At 43.1% G+C, this 21,887-nt stretch overlaps 1 protein-coding gene across 2 annotated transcripts in view; it reads left to right on the plus strand.

Annotated features, from left to right (window-relative positions):
• SOX5 (SRY-box transcription factor 5) overlaps positions 1 to 21,887 on the plus strand; it is a gene marked incomplete at its 5' end in the record, with an annotated part of 509,776 nt that overhangs the window by 478,819 nt on the left and 9,070 nt on the right. For both annotated transcript variants that reach the window (XM_081330567.1, XM_081330566.1), the window contains 2 exons: positions 13,662 to 13,774; positions 15,138 to 15,307. In XM_081330567.1, coding sequence (XP_081186693.1) covers positions 13,662 to 13,774; positions 15,138 to 15,307 — 283 coding nt within the window. The remainder of the gene's footprint in view (positions 1 to 13,661; positions 13,775 to 15,137; positions 15,308 to 21,887) is intronic.

Genomic DNA, 21,887 nt, shown 5'->3' on the forward strand with positions numbered 1-21,887 from the left:
ATAAAGTTCAATCAATCAATCAATTTCAACTTCTCATGGGGAAAAAAAAAGATCTCGCATAGTTGGAATTGATTGATTGAACTTTTTAGTCCCACCCAGTCTGCTATTACCACCGCAGCTACGCCCACCCAATGGACCATGCCCACCCAATGGGCCACGCCCACCTGGGCCCCGATGATACATAAGTGGGTTTTGGGTTGCAGTTTGGGCACTCGGTCTCTGGAAGGTTCGCCAGCAGTGGACTAGCCAAACCCAAGTCCCGCAGCCATTCTTTGTATGTTTTAGCCTCCAGGCCTTTGATCATAGAGATCATAGATTTAGATATCATTCAGGGGCCCCTCTGTCTTTCAGATTCAGATGGTACAATGACAATATTATCTGTTGCTTTCGGAGAAGCTCTTCTGTCAATCTTCCATACTTCATGCACTCCAAATATGTCGAGACTACATTTCCCGATGTTCTCAGCTATCAAGACCAAACAGTTGGAGTCTCGGTCTCCAGTGTGGAGGACCTATAACAGAATAACAGAGTTGGAGAGGACCTTGGAGGTCTTCTAGTCCAACCCCCTCTTCAAACAGGAAACCCTATACCTTTTCAGACAAATGGGTGTCCAATCTCTTCTTTAAAATTTCCAGTGTTGGAGCACCCACAACTTCTGGGGGCAAGCCGTTTCACTGATTAATTGTTGTAATTGTCAGGAAATTTCTCCTTAGTTCTAGGTTGCTTCTTTCCTTGATTGGTTTCCATCTGTTGCTCCTTTTTCTGCCTTCTGGTGCTTTGGGGAAGAGGTTGACCCCCTCTTCTTTGTGATATTGGAACACTGTTATCATACCACCCCTAGTCTTTCTTTTCATTCAACTAGGCACACCCATTTCTTACAACCATCCCAAATATGTTTTAGCCTTCAGTCCCCTAATTGCCTTTGTTGCTCTTCTCTACACCCTTTCTAGAGTCTCAACATCTTTTCTTATATTCTGAAAACCAAAACTGGATGCAGTATTCCCAGGGTGGCTTTACCAAGGCATTGTAAAGTGGTATTAACACTTCACAAGATCTTGATTCTATCCCTCTGTAAATGCAGCCTGGGACTGCGTTGGCTTTTTCTGTTGGTTGATGTGAACATGCACAGGTTTTACTCGGGAACAGTAAAAACAAACCCCTTCTACATAACCAGAACTCAATTTTGGAACTACTGTCGTGACTTCCAACTGCAGCTTGTGAGTAAACTACACAGGATTTCACATGCTTCCGTTGTGCAGCATTTGTTGATGCTTTCCACATTCACAGGAAGTCTCACAAGTAGTTACAGGTGTCTGTTGTAAGCCACCAAGGCATACATAAGGAACAAAGAATTTCTGCCTTTTTTTTTTAATGAGGATCTCAACGTAGACAGGTCAATTTCCAGAGACAAACAGCTAATTGTGGCAACAGAATTGAAAGAGTTTGGTATCACCCAAGCAAAACAGTCTTGAATTTCCTAAATCAGGGGTCCCCAATCTATGGTCCGCGGCCCGATACCGGGCCATGGCCTCTTGGCCACTGGGCCGCGGGAAAAGCTGGTGAGCCTCCCCACTCGTGGTAGTGCCGCCGCATGGGCACTAGTAGCCCTGTTTGCGCATGCATGCATGCCACCAGCAACATGTGGGCACTAACAGCCCATTTGCGCATGCATGCAGGCCCCAACGGCCCATTCGCTCGGGCGCCAGCATGCTGCCATGGGTGCTTGCATCTTGCTTCTGTATGCACGCGCGTTAGTGCCACCGTGCGCACGCCCATTTCTGCATGTGTGCGTGGACTGCACAAGCGCACATTTCCCTGCTCTGTTTCCTTCCGGGCTGCTAAGCTGGAAAGATTGGGGAACTCTGTCCTAAATGATCCAAGCCAAATCCGTCAGGCACTGAGAATGGAGGAAGGGGGGTGGTGGAGAGGGGTGGATTACAATGTGTTGCCATAGAGGCCTTGAGAAAAATGAAATGTGCCATTTCTTTAACATGTTCCAGAGAAGCCATGCGGGTGATAGAATGGATGTCGAGCCAGGTCTGACATGTGCAGTATGGCTAAGTAACTGAGTCACTCTATTGTTTAGTAAACAATTACCAGCAAAGCACAGCCTGGGTCTTGACCTCCTGTTTACATGAAAGTGACGACTGACTCCCTATCCTGTGTGGGCTGCAATTTTCTTCTTCGCTCTTTCGGCTTCTCGTTGAAATGTTAACCCTTCAATGTCGAAGGCTTGCCTTCCTTTGGCATCTGAACAAGAGGGAGGAAACCAGGTGGATCCATTCTGCAACTTAAGCTTTAAGACAGGGGTCTTCAAACTGGCCCCTTTTGTGACTTGTGGACTTCAACTCCCAGAATCCCTCAGCCAGCGTGCCTGGCTGAGGAATTCTGGGAGTTGAAGTCCACAAGTCATAAAAGGGCCAAGTTTGAAGAGCACTGCTTTAAGAAGATAAGAGTATTGGGGAGAATATTAATTGCATTCAACTATCATAGATCCTAATTGGGATTAAATGTACAGTATATGCAGCTGTGATTATCTATCTATCTATCTATCTATCTATCTATCTATCTATCCATCTATCCATCTATCTATCCATCTTTCTATCTAACTATCTAATTTATACCATCCCCTTTCTCACAAGACATAAAAACGTGCCAGAAACATAGAACAAAGTGAAAAAGAATTCAAATATCTATAGACAAAAGAAACGTATTACACACCTAACAATGTAATGCAACAGAGCTCATAATATCCCATCTGAAAGAAAATATGTCTTATTGGAATTACCCCGAGAGCTGTGATTTCGCACCAAAATATCTGTTAAACCTGCATCCTGGCATTTGTAAGACACGTTAATGCCTCTGGACGTTTGTGGGTGCTCCAGCACTGCAGGTTTTTAAGAAGAGATTGGATAGCCCTCGAACTGCTGAGGTTGGCAGGAGCTGGGGCAAGAAACAGGAGCTCACCCATCGCCCAGCGCTCTCGAGTCTCAAACTCGGGTTATCAGCTTTCCATTTGACAAGCTCAGCTTCTTAAACCGCTGAGCCATCGAGCTCCCCTCTGGAGTAGTGTAAAGGATAAAACTTAGCTGCCATTTGAAATTCCCACCTCTGAACTTCCCAGTTCCCCCACACACACACTTATAAAGAGCGAGGCTCTAGAAACCAGCTACAAACTCTAGTTATACGGACTATGGATTCATTCTCTCCGTATTTATTGCAGCTTTGCTTCTCTTTATGGGTTAGGGAATTCTGTAAGGACACCTCTTAAAAGCTTACAGTCGTATTCAGTAAGGGGGTTGGATAACACTTCAGAACGAAATTTCTGTAAAATTCAGCCCAAATGGACCTAAAAATAAATTTGGGAAAAGTCTCTCTCTCTCTCTCTCTCTCTCTCTCTCTCTCTCTCTCTCTCTCTCTCTCTCTCTCTCTCTCTCTCTCTCTCTCTCTCTCTCTGTGTGTGTGTGTGTGTGTGTGTGTGTGTGTGTGTGTATGACCATTGGAGATTCTGGATAAGTAAGGGTGAGTTTGAAGGTCCGGAGAAGGCATTGTTTTTCCAACTTCAATACAAACAAAAAAAATCCCCTGGCTGATAAATCTTAGTTACATTAAAAATAATCTTTCCTCTGCTTTGGTGGTCTGGGGAGTTTATATAATCAAAAGGTTAAAGTCCTTCTTTGTTGCTGTTTCCCTGTTCATTAGTACAGTAGGAAACAATAAAACAAGGCAGCCAAAAGAGACGTTGATAATAACTGAGTCAACAGTGGAAAGCATTTTATCATTTTGTGCGTGACTTTTACAACCCTGTGAACTGCAAGTGCAACACAACAACTGATGCGCTCTGGGGGAACATTCGTTACTGATGCAACAATTGGAGACAAAAGACAATTGGCGGTCTGATGGTAGTTATTTCTTGAGCCTACACGATCCTGGCATGAGATTCCAGTCCACAAGCATATGTCGGTATTTCTCGAGACCAGAATTATTTTGTTGCTAAGCAAGGCGGTTGCTAAGTGAGTTGTGCCCGATTTCACAACCTCTATTTGCCATGGTTTTGAGTAATCACTGCAGTTGTTAAATGAATCGTGTGTTTGTTAAGCAAAGCTGGCTTCCCCCATTAACTTTGCTTGTTGGAAGCCGGCTGCGAAAGTCCCAGATAGGAATCACATGACCCCGGGATGCTGCAAACTTTGTAAATACATGCCTGTTGTAAGCAATCACATTTTGATCATGTGATTGTGGGGATGCTGTGACATTCATAAGTGCAAGGACCGGTTAATCAGAATAGAGCTGGCAGGGACCTTGGAGGTCTTCTAGTCCAACCCCCTGTTCAGGCAGGAGACCCTATACCATTTCAGAGAAGCAGCTGTCCAGTCTTTTCTTTAAAACTTCCAGTGATGAAGCATACACCACTTCTGGTGGCAAGCTGTTCCACTGATTAATTGTCCTCACTGTTAGGAAGTTTCTCCTTAATTGCAGGTTGGCTCTTTCCTTGATAAGTTTCCAGCCATTGTTTCTTTTCTTACCTTCTGGAAAATATGTTGACCCCCTCTTCTTTGTGGCAGCCCCTCAAATCCTGGAGTACTGCTATCACGTCCCCACCAGTCCTTCTTTTCTCTAGACTAGCTACAGTATACCCAGGTCCTGCAACTCTTCTTCATATATTTCTGTCTCCAGCCCCTTAATCACCTTAGTTCCTCTTCTTTGCACTTTTTTCCCCCAAAATCTCAACATCTTTTTTGCAATGTGGTGACCAAAACTGGATGCAGTATTCCAGCTGTGGCGTTGCTAAGTCTTTATAAAGCGGTACTAATACTTCATGTGATTTTGATTCTATGCCTCTGTTTATGCAACCAAGGATTGTATTAGCTTTTTTTGGCTGCTGTCAAACACTGCTGGCTCATGGTTTAAGTGATCGTCCACTAGGACTCCAAGGTCCCTCTCACAGTTACTTTTTTTTAAGCCAGGTTTTGCCTAATCTGTACTTGTACCTTTGGTTTTTCCTGCCTAGGTGTAAAGCCTTGCTTTTCTCCAGGTTAAATTTCATGTTTTGGATAGGGCCCATTGTTCAAGTCTGTTGAGATCTTTTTTTGGAACCTGAGCTTGTCTTCTGGGGTGTTGGCTATTCCTGCCAGTTTAATGTCATCTGCAAATTTGTTGAGTTTCCCTTCTATTCCCTCATCAAAGTCACTTATGAAGATGTTGAAGAGTACTGGCCCTAAGACGGAACCTTGAGATACCCCACTGCTTACTTCCGGTTGTAAGTCACTTTTTTCAGTACAGTTGTAACTTTGAACAATTGCTAATCAAATGGTTGTAAGTCGAGGACTATTTGTATATACTACCACCATGTATATATTACTACCAAATGTGCGGTACTGCTATTTAACTATCAAGTGTGGTCCACAGTCCACACCTTAAGGTCCAATTAAGCTGATCTATTGCTTAACAAAGGGATGCGGTGGCTCAGTGGGTTAGGACGCTGAGCTTGACGATCAGAAGGTCGGCAGTTTGGCAGGTCGAATCCCGAGTGCCGTGTAACAGAGTGAGCGCCTGTTACTCGTCCCAGCTTCTGCCAACCTAGCAGTTCGAAAGCACGTAAAAAAATGCAAGTAGAAAAATAGGGACCACTACGGTGGGAAGGTAACAGCATTCCGTGCGCCTTTGGCATCTAGTCATGCCGGCCACATGACCACGGAGACGTCCTCGGACAAGCGCTGGCTCTTTGGCTTTGAAACGGAGATGAGCACCAGCCCCTAGAGTTGGAAATGACTAGCACGCATGTGCGGGGGAACTTTTACCTTTACCTATTGCTAAACATGCCTCTGCACTAGAATCTTCTCAACTAATGGTTAACACCTGCTTGGGGTTAGATACAGAACAACAGAATTCAAGGGAGGTTGGGCTTAGTTCGCTTGTGGCTACTTAGGGATTCCAGGCTGATTCCTCTTTTCACTCCACCCCATGTCGTACCATTCCTGATTAGAAAACAAAAGAAGCTGAGGCTTTAAGACACGTTGACTAGGTGGCATGACATACCCTCCAGATATCTTCAGGATTTCTGTTGTATTTGCCGATCCTTAACATGATCACAAGGCAACAATTGCTTAGGCCTAGCACAGTTCTGTTTGTGCAGATTAGAAGTTGGCTTTTTGCAGATCTTAAGGGTTTCTCCATAAACCGCTTCCTTCCATCTTCTTAGCTTGGTCTCTCAGTGTATCTGGCATCAAGCAGAACAGAACGTGAGGTTGGGGAAGCTTCTTGGCACGCCAGGCTGGCATGTATCCCCATAAGTGTGAACAAAAATACTCACTGAGGAAACAAATATGAATGGCACATGCGCCTATCTTTGGGAGGGTGCAGCGTAAAAAAAAGAGTTCAATCTTGTGGATGAAAGGAGCTGAAATGAAAATTGAGCCTTGAATTATGCAGTTGGGAAGGTCTACATTTTGGCAAACTCTGCCCTTACTGAGATCACACACTCCAGGATTTTGCCAAAGGCACCAGCCAAAAGGACGTCTAAATAGGAGCGTTCCAATTGTCAGGGCATCTCCTACTTGGCCCAGTCCTATTGCAGAATATTATTGGCCTGGACTGGAAGTATGTGTGTGGGCTGGGAGGTAGCAGGGGAGAGGTGGGGGGGAATGCATTTAAACTTTGATGTATCATCCAGTTAATCTGAAATACTTCTGTGTACATCCAGTTAATTCAACCGAAACCCAAATTGGTGCTGCTGGAAAGAAGAAGAAAAAAATGACTGTGGACGAGGCATCCGCATGGCAGTCCATGTCATTCGAAAGACACCTTCCATATGGTTCAGTCTAATAATAGAGCACTTTTGCCTGCTTTCGTGTTGGCTGTGGAGTCCTGCAAGGGAAATGAGGAGGGCCAAGGTTCTGTCAAATCTGGAGGTCCACCAGCGATGGAGAATCTTTTGATAGCCAACAAGTACAAAGGACATAGCAAGTCAGAATATGAAAATTGGGCAGTCGTGTCATGTCTATAGATGGAGGCCAGCATTTCCTCTTCACTCCTTAATTTTGCTCAGGAGGGAAGTTGCTACATTAAAAATGTACCCCATCGCCTACAGATTACAACTTGTCTTATGTCCTAGCATCACAGCGTGGTGAAAACCGTGCCACCCATTTTCAGCGACCTCAAAACAGGCCATTGCATATGTGCCTCTGAGTACAGATAGTCTGAATACAGATACTCTGAATACTATCTGTATTCAGAGGCACGTGTGCAGTGGCATGTTTTGAGGTCGCTGAATATCGACTATCAAGACTATTAACTGCCTCGGAATGCAGATAGTTCTCGACTTGCAATCGTTCAGTTAGTGACCATCTGAACTTACAACGGCACTGGAAAAAGTGACATAGGACCATTTCTTACACTTATGATCGACAGGTGATCGAAATTCCGACACTTGGCAACTGGCTCATAGTTATGACGGTTGCAGCGTCCCAGGGCCACATAATCACCTTCTGACATGCAAAGTCAATGGCGAAGCCAGATTCCCTTAACGACCGTGTTACTAACTTAACAACTGCAGCAATTCACTTAGCAACTATGGCAAGAAAATGGGGGGAGGGGGGGAAACTGACTTAACAACCGTCTCGCTTAGCAACAGAAATTTTGGGCTCAATTGTGGTCGTAAGTTGAAGACTACCTGTAGTTTCTCCAAAGTAATCTCTATGGCTCTCTGTACCATGTGATTTTGGGAGAGTCACCCTCTGTCAGCTGAACCACCTTACAGGATCACTATGCTGCTGCAAACTTAGAAGGAGTAGAGTTTTGTATGTTGCTGAGTTGGGACATGAGTGCCAAGAGAGTAGTTGAAATATAGAACTAACCATGTCACCAAAATACAGCTAAAGTGACATATCAAGATGACGTTAGGTGAGAGAAGCCTCAGAGGTGTTTTGGGAGAACCCAAAGGTTTTTCATCAAATCTAATCAGTTGTTTTGCTTCTCACCCTGGATGTTCAGCTCCATGCCGTAACAAAATCCATGGACTTATTTTGTGGTGGTGCCCAGCTCTTGGATTCATTATTTGGACGTCATGGTCCAAACAGTGCCACAAATATTTTCAGAATTGACGTTGTCTCCTGTGGAGGTGGGCACAACCAAACAGTTGAATAATGAAGAGTTCCAACATGCTTTAAAACTGACTCTGTTCTATGCAGTTAGCCATGATTAATGAAGGCATTTTGATGGGCAAATCTGAAACCATTGTGCTTTCCCTTTTTGAAATTGCTAAATGGATTTTGCCAAAGGGAGGTGGGTTGTCCCTCCGTCGGCAGGCAGGCTGCCGTTAATTTGTGAGTGGGATGGGATAGGGAAAACAGATCTTTTTGTTGACTGAAGGATGGCATGCCCATGAATTAAAATTCTCTCCTGCAAAGCATGTAATTCAGCAGTGCATTGCCACATACTACTCTCAGACTAGAATAACGGAATAACAGAGTTGGTAGGAACCTTGGAGGTCATCTAGTCCAACACCTTGCTCAAGCAAAAGACCACATACTATTTCAGACAGATGTTCATCCAATCTCTTCTTAAAAAGGTCCTATGATGGAGTACCCACAACTTCTGAAGGCAAGCCGTTCCACTGGTTTATTGCTCTAATTCCATCCATGGCTTCTTGTTCTGCCTTGAGGTGTTTTTCAGGTCTTTTTCTCTCTTCTTTGAATGATTTAGCTCTTGGGTTTGGGCCCTCATGCTGTTAATTATGTGGCCTTCAACGTTCAGAACCCAAATCCCGAGCAGGACTAAATAGACAAAGAAACAGCACTTAATTTGAAGTGTGGTGAAAAAAGCTGCAATAGAGGGTGTTTTAGCATGAACTGAAGTTTGAGGCAACCTCAGTTTTATGAACAGGAAGCCTTCCGGATACAGCAAAAATGTTGGCCATGTTTTGAAGTAATCCACTTTGGCATCGGAAGAGGAAAGCTCCTATTGGAGAGTTAGATTTAGGATCTAGAATTTCAGAGCTGCACCACAGGACTGAAAGCCAGACGGAAGACAACATGAAATGTTGACATGTTGAAACTTGAAATGTTGAACGTGGGATTGGATTACCTGAGGGATTGTATTTTCCCAATGGTTGCTACCTGTCGAATTTGGTCTGACAGGTTGGGCATGCTATGGGATTGTCAGCCAAGGAATGTTAGCTGGACAAGACTAGGAGAACTGCCTTAACTGCTGTCTGCTTTCTGGCATATTCTCCCTCAGAGATCAGGATGACCCCAACTTTGCTGGCCTTTCATAAGGCCTTGGAGACTGTATTATATGTCCTGGCCTGGGGCCCTGAGTGTGTGAAGGGCCCATTTCCTGACTATACTGACATTTATGATGGCTATTTTTCCTCAACATTTACTATGCTTTGGACTATGTTGTTAGCAGTCTTTAATTGTCTTATGATTCTTCGCCGCCCAACATCACTTGTAAAATGGAGCAAAACTCACTTAACAACTGTCTCGCTTAGCAACAGAAATGTTGGACTCAATTGGAGTTGTAAGTCGAGGACTACTGTGTTCTTCTGTGTAGCTTATTATAAGACAGTATCTCTTCTTCAAGTGATTCCACTGGAGCAGGGGTCTTCAAACTTGGCAACTTTTAAGACTTGTGGACTTCAACTCCCAGAATTCCTCAGCCAGCCCTGAGGAATTTTGGTTATGATCTTTAAGTCCTTACATGGCATGGGTCCGGGTTACCTCAGGGACCACCTGCTGCCGGCGTCAACTCCCCTCCGCCCTGTGCGTTCCCACAGAGAGGGCCTCCTCAGGGTGCCTCCGGTAAGGGAATGCCGACTGGTGGCCCCCAGGGGGAGGGCCTTCTCTGTGGGCGCTCCGGCACTATGGAATCAACTGCCGGTGGAGCTCCGGATGACATCAGACCTCCGAACCTTCCGTCGCGGCCTGAAGACCCACTTATTCGAACTAGCTGGTCTGGCCTGATGGGGGAATATGGGTTTTTAAAATTGTTGTTTTTATTATTGTATTATTGTTTTTTATTTGGGCATTGGTTTAATCTTATTTTAATTTTTGTATCGTAATTTATATATGCCCTGTGAACCGCCCTGAGTCCCTAGGGAGAAGGGCGGTATACAAATTAAATAAAACTGAAACTGAAACTGAATTCTGGGAGTTGAAGTCCACAAGTCTTAAAGTTGCCAAGTTTGAAGACCCCTGCGCTGGATGATCACTCTTCATCTGCCTTTTCTAATCTCTGTAAACAATAGCACTGGGTTTCGTAGAACAGTCCAGAAATACCTCACTGTTTCACTACTTGAAATGAGCATTGAGAAATAATGTAACCCCCATTAATTATGCCTTTTAAAAACTTATGCTTTTCTTCCCCTCTAACCCCCCTTCTCACATCCCAGCAGACATGACTTGAAAAGTTGTCCTGTCTTTGATTTAAATCATTTAATTTGTGGACTAGCAGGCCTTTTCTTTTCAAATCAAATAATGTATTTTGTTCATTCAAATGTTTCTGATATATATATATATATATATATATATATATATATATATATATAGAGAGAGAGAGAGAGAGAGAGAGAGAGAGAGAGCGGGGGGCAGGGGAAACAGTGTTTGCTACTTGATTGGTTTAGTGTAACAACTATTGGGGCCATCTCCGCCTGATTTGTTTTATAATTAAAGCTTTTTGCAACTCGCTTGTCACCTCCCTTGCTCCGCCACCGATTCCCACCTGCCATTTTTTTCCCTTTCCTGGGCACCAAGATTGACTGAAGGTTCACACAAGTCATGGCTCGGAGGGGCACCATAAAAGCATGGCTGACTGTTTTGACATGGTTTGTTTTGGAGTGACAGCCTCTGAGAATTATCTCAGCTTTCCTTTTGATGGTGACTAATTGAATTATTTTATTATACTGCATGTTTGAGTAGCGAGAGGTGGGGGGGGTCACCTTGTCCCCGAAACGGAGACTCCAGTGTCACGCTGCAGTGAAAGGCAGCTAAAAGCGGTTCCAGTTGAACTTGTGCAAATAGAAAGTCTTGTGCGCTCACCACGTGATAGTTTGGCAGTTCTGCATATAAACGCATATGAAAGCAACTTCCGGCCTTAGGACTGCAGGATTCCTACTCGGAGAGAAAGCCTACCGGGCATCTTTGGAGTCTGCCAATAGCGCAGGGTTTCCCAACGTTGACAACTTTAAGGCACGTGAACTTCAAGTCCCAGAATTCCCCAACTAGCCAGCCCCTCAAGAGGGGTTGATGTTTTGGAGATGAAAGTGCTATCCGGTTTGAGTGATTCTATGGGAATTCTGCTATTTATTCTAAATGGTCTGATGTGTTTTTGTGTGTGTGTGTGTGTGTGCGTGTGTGTGTGTGTGTGTATACATATATATAAGCGGGCATCAGAATTTCATTTTTTAATGTGTGTTCACAGAAAAAAGTGACAATAAAGGTCTTATCTTATCTTAAAATTGTCAAAGTTGGGTAACGAATCAGGACCATCCATTAGGTTGCAGCACAGAAGATCTATTCAAGCCTAGATAAAAAAAAAAATCTAGTCAACTAAAGTTCAAAAGTAAATTGGCACCAAATAAGGGAGGGGTTGAACTTGGACCATTTGTGGGAACGTAATGACCCTCAGCTGATGATGCACTTAACTCCGCCCCTGGCCCCCAGCATTGCCTGCTTATCTAAAGCCTAGAGGTGTATCACTCTGAGCTATATCCTTAGTGCTCAGTGTTGTTTCATAAGGCTTTGAGGCATAACATGGGCTTGTAGGAAGCTTGTGTTCACAAAAATTGTGTGGATACATGCCAGAGTTCCAAACAATTAATGGCTGTTTTCCAACTGCCCTGCCCTAGTAAATCCAGCTTCACAATTAAGGGAAAACTCAAAAGAACCTGTAGTACAGGGATTGACAGAATGAATGGAAAGCTGGAGGCCATCAGGTATGAAGGAAAGGATCTTTGATTGGCTCCTTCTTCCAGAAACAGCAGAAGACACAGCTGAAGCCCTGGTGGCACAGTGGTTAAAGGGCAGTAATACAGGCTAACTCTGCCCACAGCCTGGAGTTTGATCCTTACAGTCTCAAGTTTGATTCAGCCTTCCATCACTCTGAGGTTGGTAAAATGAGGGCCCAGGTTGTTGGGGGCAAATAGGCTGACACTGTATACTGCACTGTGAAGCAATATATAAGTGCTGCCGCTATTGCTACTTTCTGGATGGCACTTGTGTATTGATGTTTGAGGTCTGTAGGCCTTGTATTTTTTATATTATTTGTGATTTAATTATTGTCTTCTTTTGTGGACTGCCGGGAATCTGCTTAGGATTGGGGTGGAATCTTTCTTTATTTGTGTCACAAGCACCTACAAATTATAGAGGTATAACATTTGATACAGAGCAAGTAAAATAGGCATAAAATAGGTCATAAAAATATAGCCGGTTTAAAAGGAGGTAAAATAAGTAGGATTAAAACTAAATGGCTTTCGCCCAGTATTGGACCACGTTGATAGCATTTTCTCTGGCCAGCATGAGGCCTTTCTGCTTGCATGTTGAAGGGCATCGTATGCGCCATAGCAAATGTGAGATGGATTGGTTTTTCTCTGCATTCACACAGAGCATCTTCTTGGGGACCCCCATTTTCTCAGATTGTCCTTTGATCTTCCTTTCTTATGGTGGGATATAAATGTGATTAAAAAATAAGGCCGATTGGCCCAGTAGGGGCTAGATGAATAGCTACAGAATTGGGGAGTTGGAGTTGCTGGACGTATACAGTATTTAATGGGAAAGACCTGAAATTTAATTTAATTTTCAGAACAGAAGGCCAGGGTTTGCCATACTATCTCATGCACTGATTTGATGATCACACTGATTTGATGACAGACATTAATTGAGGATTACCTGTATACAAAGAAATGACTTCCCACTTTATCACAAATACAATATAAAGAATATTATTAGTGTAACTTATCTTAAAATACAACAAATTATCTCTTCTTCCCATATCACATCTCTCATCTATAAACAAATCCATAAAACCTCATCAGTGAAGAAAAAGTATGGACACAGTCAGCGGGAGTTGATGTTGATTGAGTGCTGTCATTGCCTTACCATTTTGATTAAACAAAATATCAGAAAAATAAACAACTTTTATTTGGGTTGATGAATAAGAAACGATTTTTTTTTCTGCAATTCAACCATTTGGGCTTTTTTTAAAAAAGAAAATATTATTTTTTCATTCAGCCAATCAATTTACGGGTCCACCCCACCCAACAGGCGACTCTGAGCAACTAACATCACAATATAAAGAAAATAACGCTTTATTAGGTTTGTTAAGGCCGCCCGACTCCAAGAAGCTATTTGGAGTTTGGCCATTCAAATAATTCTTATAACAATCTGAGTTTCACAAAGTTTTCGGGATTTGCACATCATTGGCCAAAAGAAACCCCTTCTTTTGCCCAGAAGAATGAATATCCACAATCGTAATTCTTAATACCTTTCTAAAAAAAAAAAAAGATTGTTACTTTCCCCATTAATTTATTTTCCCAACTCAACAAGTTTTTTCTTATATGCTAATCTTCTTTCCCCAAGAAACCTTTCAAATTACGTATTTATGCGGTGGCTTCGTTGCATATTAATAAAAGACGGCTTTGTATTCTCTTTTCTTCCCTCATCCAGGACAAAACGACACTGGAGAATCTGACTCAACAGCTGGCAGTCAAACAGAACGAAGACGGGAAATTTAGCCACGCGATGATAGATTTCAACATGAGCGGAGACTCTGACGGTCAGTAGCCCCGGCTTTTTGCCTTCTTTCCAGCCGTGCCTGGGCACACACTGTCAGTGAAGAAAGAGCCTCGAGATCTTTGCTCCTTAAGAGTGGAAAGAAACGTTAACTCCGCAAAGGTGGCCGGGGGTGGGATGCTTTCAATCTGTGGAGTTTTGTGTTTCTTATTTCCTGCAAAGTCCTTGGCTGAGTCTGAACAAAAGACAAAAGACAGATTTGGCACCGTAACATGGCGAAGAAAGAAATAAACGTAGACTAGATGGCTGTGGAGATTCGCAGTCATCCAGGCCATGGCTGTCCCAAAGGTCCTTTTTTCAAGAGGCAACTGGAGAGGGGTGGAGATAACTGCAGGGAATAGGAAACCTTCCGTTCGCCACCTTCAGTCAGAACTGAAGAAACGTTTTACCTGAGAAGCGAAATATCTTCAAGGAAGAAGGAAGAAAGTCCAGTTGCCTCTTGAAAAATCTCCTTTGGAATAAATAGACGAGAGTCACTGAAGTTCCGCGGAGAACTGTTGAATTATTAGAAGAGGACAACAGGACTCTTGGACCTTCTCCAGGAAGCCAATAGACTCCTCGGAGGTGGCCTTCAGAGGCAGTCACACTGCCGTCAAGGACAATGGCTGTTGATCCTCGTTTTTTTTCTGGGGCAGTGATCAGGTGACCAGGCCATTGGTTCTCTTGGATCCAGAGGCAATAAGCAAAACAGCCCATATAGGTCATCCTTGACGTACAGCCACAATTGAGCCCAAAATTTCCGTTGCTAAGCGAGACAGTTGCTAACTTGAGTACTCCATTTTACGAGCTTGCTTGCCACAGTTGCTAAGTGAATCACTGCAGTTGTTAAGTTAGTTACACGGTTGTTAAATGAATCTGGCTTCCCCATTGACTTGGCTGGTCGGAAGGTTGCAAAGGGGGAATCACGTGACCCCGGGACACTGCAACCGTCAAAAATATACGCCAGTTGCCAAGTGTCCAAATTTTGATCACCTGACTGCAGGCATGCTGCAACGGTGTGAAAACCAGTTGTAAGTCTCTTTTTTTTCAATGCCTTTGTCACTTTGAACAGGCACTAAATGAATGATTGTAAGTCGAGGACTACCTGTATGCCACTATCTCTTTGCAAGAAGAAAGGTTACCACAACTCTCCATGACTTGCATGAATGGTGGGCCCAACCTTTTTTTGAAGACAGCCAAGCAAAGCTGGTCGCCAAGTTACCAAGTTTGCTTACAAAATAAATAATTCTGGATTTTCAAAAATCCAGGTGGGGTGAATCTTCCCTGGGATGTCAGTGATGGGAGGATGACTAAAATGAAATAATATTTGTTCCCTGCCTAATCTCTCTTTTCGCCCAACTTTTTAGGAAGTGCGGGAGTCTCAGAATCTCGGATTTACCGCGAATCCAGAGGGCGTGGGAGCAACGAGCCGCACATCAAGCGCCCGATGAATGCCTTCATGGTGTGGGCAAAAGACGAACGGCGGAAGATCCTCCAGGCTTTCCCTGATATGCACAACTCCAACATCAGCAAAATATTGGGTAAGGGAAGGAAACAGGATTGCCAGATGTGTAGTTCTTCATGTACTTGTTTTCTTTGAGCATAAATGAGTTGCGGTCGCAAGTTGAGCACCTTCTGTGTGACAACACCGTTCTCCAAAGGGCATGCATTTTTCTCCACTAGTGCACACTTTTCTCCCAAGTGGCAGGGATCGTTCTGACGATGCTTCAGAAGGCTTTGAAGACCTTCTGACACCTTGCAAGGATGCCACATTCATCGCTCTCCAAATAATGTGCCCCAATCAGATGCGTCTGAGAAGCTGTGAAAGAAGAACTAAGGAGGAATTTCCTGACGGTTAGAACAATTAGTCAGTGGAACGGTTTGCCTCCAGAAGTTGTGAGTGCGCCAACACTGGAGGTTTTTAAGAAGAGAATGGACAGCCATTTGTCTGAAATGATGTAGGCCTTCCTGCCTGAGCAGGGGGTTGGACTAGATCAGGGCTTTTCAACCTTTCCACCCATTGTACCACTTTTAGGATATGGCAACATCCGAGTACCACCAGTTGTCTAGCAAGGTGTCAAAAACTTGATGACCAAAAAAGAAAAAGAAAAAAAGTGATGAAGTACAGGTAGTCCTCGACTTGCAACAGTTTGCTTAGTGACTGTTCGACGTTACAATGGCACTGGAAAAAGTGCCCCCCCCCAAGCCACAACTGAGCAAGACACCTGCCTGCCCGTCCGGCGGCGCTCTTCCTCCTGTCCGAGGTTTTCATTGTTGTGAGCATTTCTGTTGAGGATTGGCAGTGGGGGTGGTGTGGGGTGGTGTTTGATTTTATTTCCCCCCCCCCCGTCTCTGCTGGGTGGTTGTAGCAGGTTTTGGTCACTTCACATGACCCTGGGACACTATGACCATCATAAATATGAATCAGTTGCCAAGCATCTGAATGTAAATCACCAGACCCTGGAGATGGTGCAACATTCCAGCTGATCGGCGGTTCTTCTGGGCTCAGAAGCGCCAGGATCAGCGCTGAGCTCCAGCTGGAGCCTGGTGCTTCTCCTGGCGCTTCCGCTGAGCCCTGACAGCCCCGAAGAAGGACTTATCCTGGCACTTCCACTGAGCCCTGACAGCCCTGCAGCTCCAGCTGTCTCTCGCTCAGGCTTGTGCGGTGCTGCCACCAGTTCAACCCGTTCCCCTCCCCCGCTACCATTTTTCTAGGATGGTCGCGTACCACCTGCCAGGTGCCAATGTACCACAGGTGGTACCCGTACCACTGGTTGAAAAGCCCTGGTCTAGATGGCCTCCAAGGCCCCTTCCAACTCTGTTATTCTGTATTCTGTAAAGATAGGCCTATTTCTCCTCGTAACCCAGTGGCTTTTTATAAACCTTAAACTCCCTGAATAATTACTTTCAAAGAGTTTTGTTTTCTTCTAATCTTTGCATTCCAATGCATAATCCCAAATTTCTCTCCAAGTATTATGTCAATATCTCCTAGTGAATGCGAAATCCGGCCATTGAAGAAACACTCTTAAGAGCAGGATTAACCGTAGCTATTGATTTCATGCCAAACAGATTCACAGAATCCCGCTTTTGAGCTCGGTGGCAAGTCGGGCAGTTTTAACAGGGTGCCTGAATTGATTAGATTAGTCAGAAGAAAGTGAGATAAGGCGAGTACATTTGTTTCGGGGATGATAAAATGTATATATGCCAGCCAAGAGGATTTAAAAACTGGTTACGGCCACAAGATTAGGCCTGTAGGATTCAAGAGGGAAACAGTTTCGTCCACTCTGGTTTTAAGAGTGTTCTTGATTAAACTTGTCTTGCTTAAGTAATCGTCTTCCCAAATTGGTCTGAGTAGAGGGAGCACCCGCTCCCCCCCCGCCCCCCCCATCTCCTCACTTTTTATATATAAAAGTACAAAGGGTTCTCAAGGTTTCCCCAGTCTGAACTGATTGTTTTAGATAACGACTGCCAAGTGGTCTCGGCTAATTCATTCTGCTTAAAATAGGTGTTTGAACCAGACTGACATTTTGAGTAAAGCCGTCTCCGGAGGATCTGTGTTGACATTTTAAAGGGCTTCTAAGCATTTTATAATACCCTCCAAATCTGGTTTTAATAAGCCATTTCGGCTGATTTTTTTTCTTTTTTTTAGCATAAGGAATCATCTTTTACTGTTTCGCCTTGGATTTGGGGTTGGGAAATGAGGAGAAAGAATGCAATTGGAACTTCAGAGGCATCTTTTTCTGATTAAATATACAGTAGGTGGACTATAATGTGCAAATTCGTTCCAGATTCTAACAGGGTTGACAGTCCTGTTGAAAGAGCAATGAGGTTTGCAAACATGGAAGCGAGATTTCTTTTTTTCTTTTTTTAATTCTTTAAAAAAAATTAGTGTACAAAGGGAAAAATTCCTGCCTTTTCTGCAAGGAAAAAAAAGAAGAGAAGTCAGATATACGTCCAGGTAGTCCTTGACTTACGACCACAAGTGAGCCCAAAATTTCTGTTGTTAAGCAAAACAGTGGCTAAGTGAGTTTTGTCCCCTTTTATGATCTTTCTTGCCACAGTTGTTAAGGGAATCGCTGCCGTTGTTAAGATAGTCATAAGGTTGTTAAGCGAATCTAGCTTCCCCCATTGACTTTGCTTGTCAGAAGGCCACAGAAGGGGATCACGTGAAACACTGAAACCGTCATAAATATGAGTCAATTGCCAAGCATCTGATTTTTGATCACAGGACTGCGGGGATGCTGCAATGGTCGTAAGTGTGAAAAAAAAACGGTCATAGGTCACTTTTTTCAGTGCTGTTGTAACGTTGAATGGTTGCTGAGTGAACGGTTGTAAATTGAGGACTTCCTGTTATACAGAAGACTTTTCTGATCTGTCAAAAGCCAGTTGTTGTTTTTTAACTCAGCAGGGGAAAAAGTTGATAACTGGAGAGGCTAAGAGACTCACAGCTATTGGGGTCTTTTTTGCAAGAAAGATATTTTTCTTTCTTCTTGGCATACCTCCTATGTCCGAAGCCCACATGATGTGTTTTTCTGATGAAGCACCGTTCCACCAAACTGTCTCACTCTTTATGTTTCTGGGTAAATCTATGATTTGGATAAGGTTAAAAAAAAATAAAGTCTTTTTGCTGGAAAGAGAATGGAGGCACCTGAGGGCAGGAGAGACTTTGATAACTGCAGAGAGTTAGATTTCTAGATCTCCATAGGACCCACTGGTTTTCCTTTTGGGATGGGAACATGGGATCTGTGATTACTTACACCTCTTGTGCATGGCTCTTCATTATATTTTCTCTAGCACTGAGGAACTATATGATGGCCTAAAGACTAACTAATAAAAAATGTTAAGGGTTTTCAGAATACATTTAAGACAAATATTGACAAAGATGCAAATAGTGAGATCAAAAGAAGCTGAGAAGTCCTGGATTCCTCAAGGCTAAAGGACTTACCTTCCTTGGTATGTAACAGATTCCCTATGATATCTGGTTTAAATCATTTTATATATATAATATATATAATGATTATATAATGGGGTTAATATATATATATACCTCTCGCCTACCAGCCATTTGGAAACCAGCCTTGATTGACAGACGAGTCCCAACAACCAAGAATGATACCAGACCCAAACTCATGATAACATCACATGACATCACCACCACACAACCATTCAGAAAGCAAATCCGAACCCACAATGATAACGACGCACAACCACAAAACAGAAACCTAACTACAGCTGCAACATCAGCCACTTTAAACCCCTCCAAACCACACAATAAGCAAACTGACACCCACTATAAAAACATGGCACCACCACAAACACGAAGCCGAACAAAAGCAGCACAACTCACCAGCTCAGGTCTAAGGCTGGCAGCTAAGACCAGCCCATCCACTCAAAACACACCCCCAACCAATCAGAACACACACCCCATTCAAAACACACTCCCACCCAATCAGAACGCACCTAATCCCCCACCCAATCAGAGCACACCTCCACCCACAGAACACACCCCCTCTGGCAGTTTAAAAAAGAGGAACAAACAGCCACTACCACATGCTTCTCCCAGAAGAAGGAAGCTGAAGCCACCAGCCTGAGGATGACGGATGGGATTCCGTCGAAACATTGCTTTTACACCTTCAATTCTACGTGGGGAAAAACCCGAATGACCAAAGATCCACATACAAACACCCGCGAAAACCTCAGAAATATATATATATATATATATATATATATATATATATATATATATATATATAATCCCATTTATATCCCGCCCTTCTCCAAAGACTCAGAGCGGCTTACAATCTAAGAAGCACAAATCAATGTGCTTAGCAATAGCCTTCATTCTATGTATATATATATATATATAAATAAATAATTGCAGCCTTGTTCATTGCAAACTGTAATACAGGGCTTCCTTCTATTAGAATTATATCCTTACAGTGTGTTTTTATGGATTTATTGGGGAAATAGTTTCTGTCCAGCAAAGCAGACGTCATACAATGTAAAAATTAAAATTTATATCTCTCACATAAATTTTATAGAAGGTCCCTAATGTATGTAAGATTTAAGTACTATATGTCGTGTAAGCAGTAGTTATCGATTAATTTGTTAAACAATAGTGATTCAAATTTGTATACTGTCTGTTTGCATTGCAGGCCTGCTAAACTGGGGTCTACAAATTAAGGGATTAGTTACTGAGAATCAGATTAAACTGGGTCATAGAACAGGTTTAACTGAGTTCTTGAATAACTCATTTTATTTATGTCTTAGGTTTTTTTTAAAACAAATTGTTAGAATAAAACAAGGCAGCATTGAATCCTACAAAAAGCTTCACAGGTCGTCCTCTACTTGTGACCATTAATGAGCCCAAAATTTCTTTTGCTAAGCAAGACAGTTGTTAAAGTGAGTTTGGCCCCCATTTTCTGACCTTTCCTGCCACCGTTATTAAGTGAATCGCTGAAGTCAAGTTAATAACACAGTTGTAAGGTGAACCTGGTTTTCCCCATTGACTTTGTTTGTCGGCAGGTCAGAAAAACTGATCACATGACCCTGGGACACTACAACTGTCATAAATATGAGTCAGTTGCCAAGCATCCAAATTTTGATCACGTGACCATGGGGATGCTGCCACGGTCACAACAGTGAAAAACGGTCATAAGTCACTTTTTGGTCATTAAATGAACTGCTGTAACTCGAGGATTACCTGTATTAAATGGCCTCTCTAGAGCATCACATGAAAGAAACACACTCCCTGTGACATTTTCCTGACAGGAACATGGCAAGAATCTCCATGCAATCTTTCTTTCCGTTCACCTCAGTTTCCCCAAAGAGATTGAGAGAGAAGCAACCTAGAACTGAGGAGAAACTTCCTGACAGTTAGAACAATTAACCAGTGGAACAACCTGCCGCCAGAAGCGGTGAATGCTCCAACACTGGAAGTTTTTAAGAAGAGACTGGACAGCCATTTCTCCGAAGTGGTATAGGGTTTCCTGCCTGAGCAGGGGGTTGGACTAGATGACCTCCAAAGTCCCTTCCAACTTTATTATTATTATGTAACTTTTATTCATTAAACATGACACTCAGTCAACTGAACACTCAAATTGACTGGCACTAATGGTTGACATGGGTTGCTGCCAGCATCCTAAGTATCAACCAGGTATCTACTTAAAGTGTAAGATGTTCCGAGTAGCGCAGTTTTTTGTAGCTTTGCTGGAGTTATTGCAGGAAGCTGCGATTTATTGATGTATTTTGCAAAGTTTTTGGACATAGTTCCCAGTGCCCCGATGACAATGGGTATCACTGTTACTACTACTACTACTACTACTACTACTACTACTACTACTACTACTATTATTATTATTATTATTGTTGTTGTTGTTGTTGTTGTTGTTGTTGTTGTTATTATTATTATTATTATTATTATTATTATTATTATTATTATTATTATTATTATCATTAAGCAGGACTAAGTAATATCCCCTTGGATCTTGTTTTTCCCCTTCCCTCTTGGTCTCCCACCACAGGTTACGACCATCAAGAGAGGGTTTTTTTTCCTTCTTCCCTTTTTAAAGAAATAAACATCCACCCCTGTTCCACTAGGCCGGGGGTTCCCAGTCGGGGGTGCGAGACAGTATTCCAGGGGGTGCAAAAACTTGGGTTTAGAAGTTTCAAAATTATAGCGTGTATAGCATAATTTTTTGTAGGGGGTACGAGAATATATCAGAAGCGTTCTGGGGGTACGGGGTATAGGACGGGTTGGGAACCGCTGCACTAGGCAAAACAAAGTGGCCAGCAAACGGATATTATTCCTGCAACTGTAATGTTTTTATTTCTTTAAATATTAGCCCAGCATTGCCTTGGTCCAGTTTGTTCATCCAAAGGAAGAAGTGTTTTCCTGAATTTCACTCATCAATTGTAACTTTGACCGGTCGCTAAACGAACTGTTGTAATTTGAGGACTACTTGACTTTTCCCCTTTGGCAATCTTGAGTCAAGATAATGATTCCCAATGCTTTTTTTTATTGAAAAGTTTTACAGTACATTTTATTTTTAACAAAACAAAACAAAACCCCACCCAACCCCCTCCCCTCTTCCCAACCCTCCCCAACACCTCCCTCCCTCC

Source organism: Vipera berus (genome assembly GCF_964194415.1).
Source record: "Vipera berus genome assembly, chromosome: 6".
NCBI lineage: Eukaryota > Metazoa > Chordata > Lepidosauria > Squamata > Viperidae > Vipera > Vipera berus.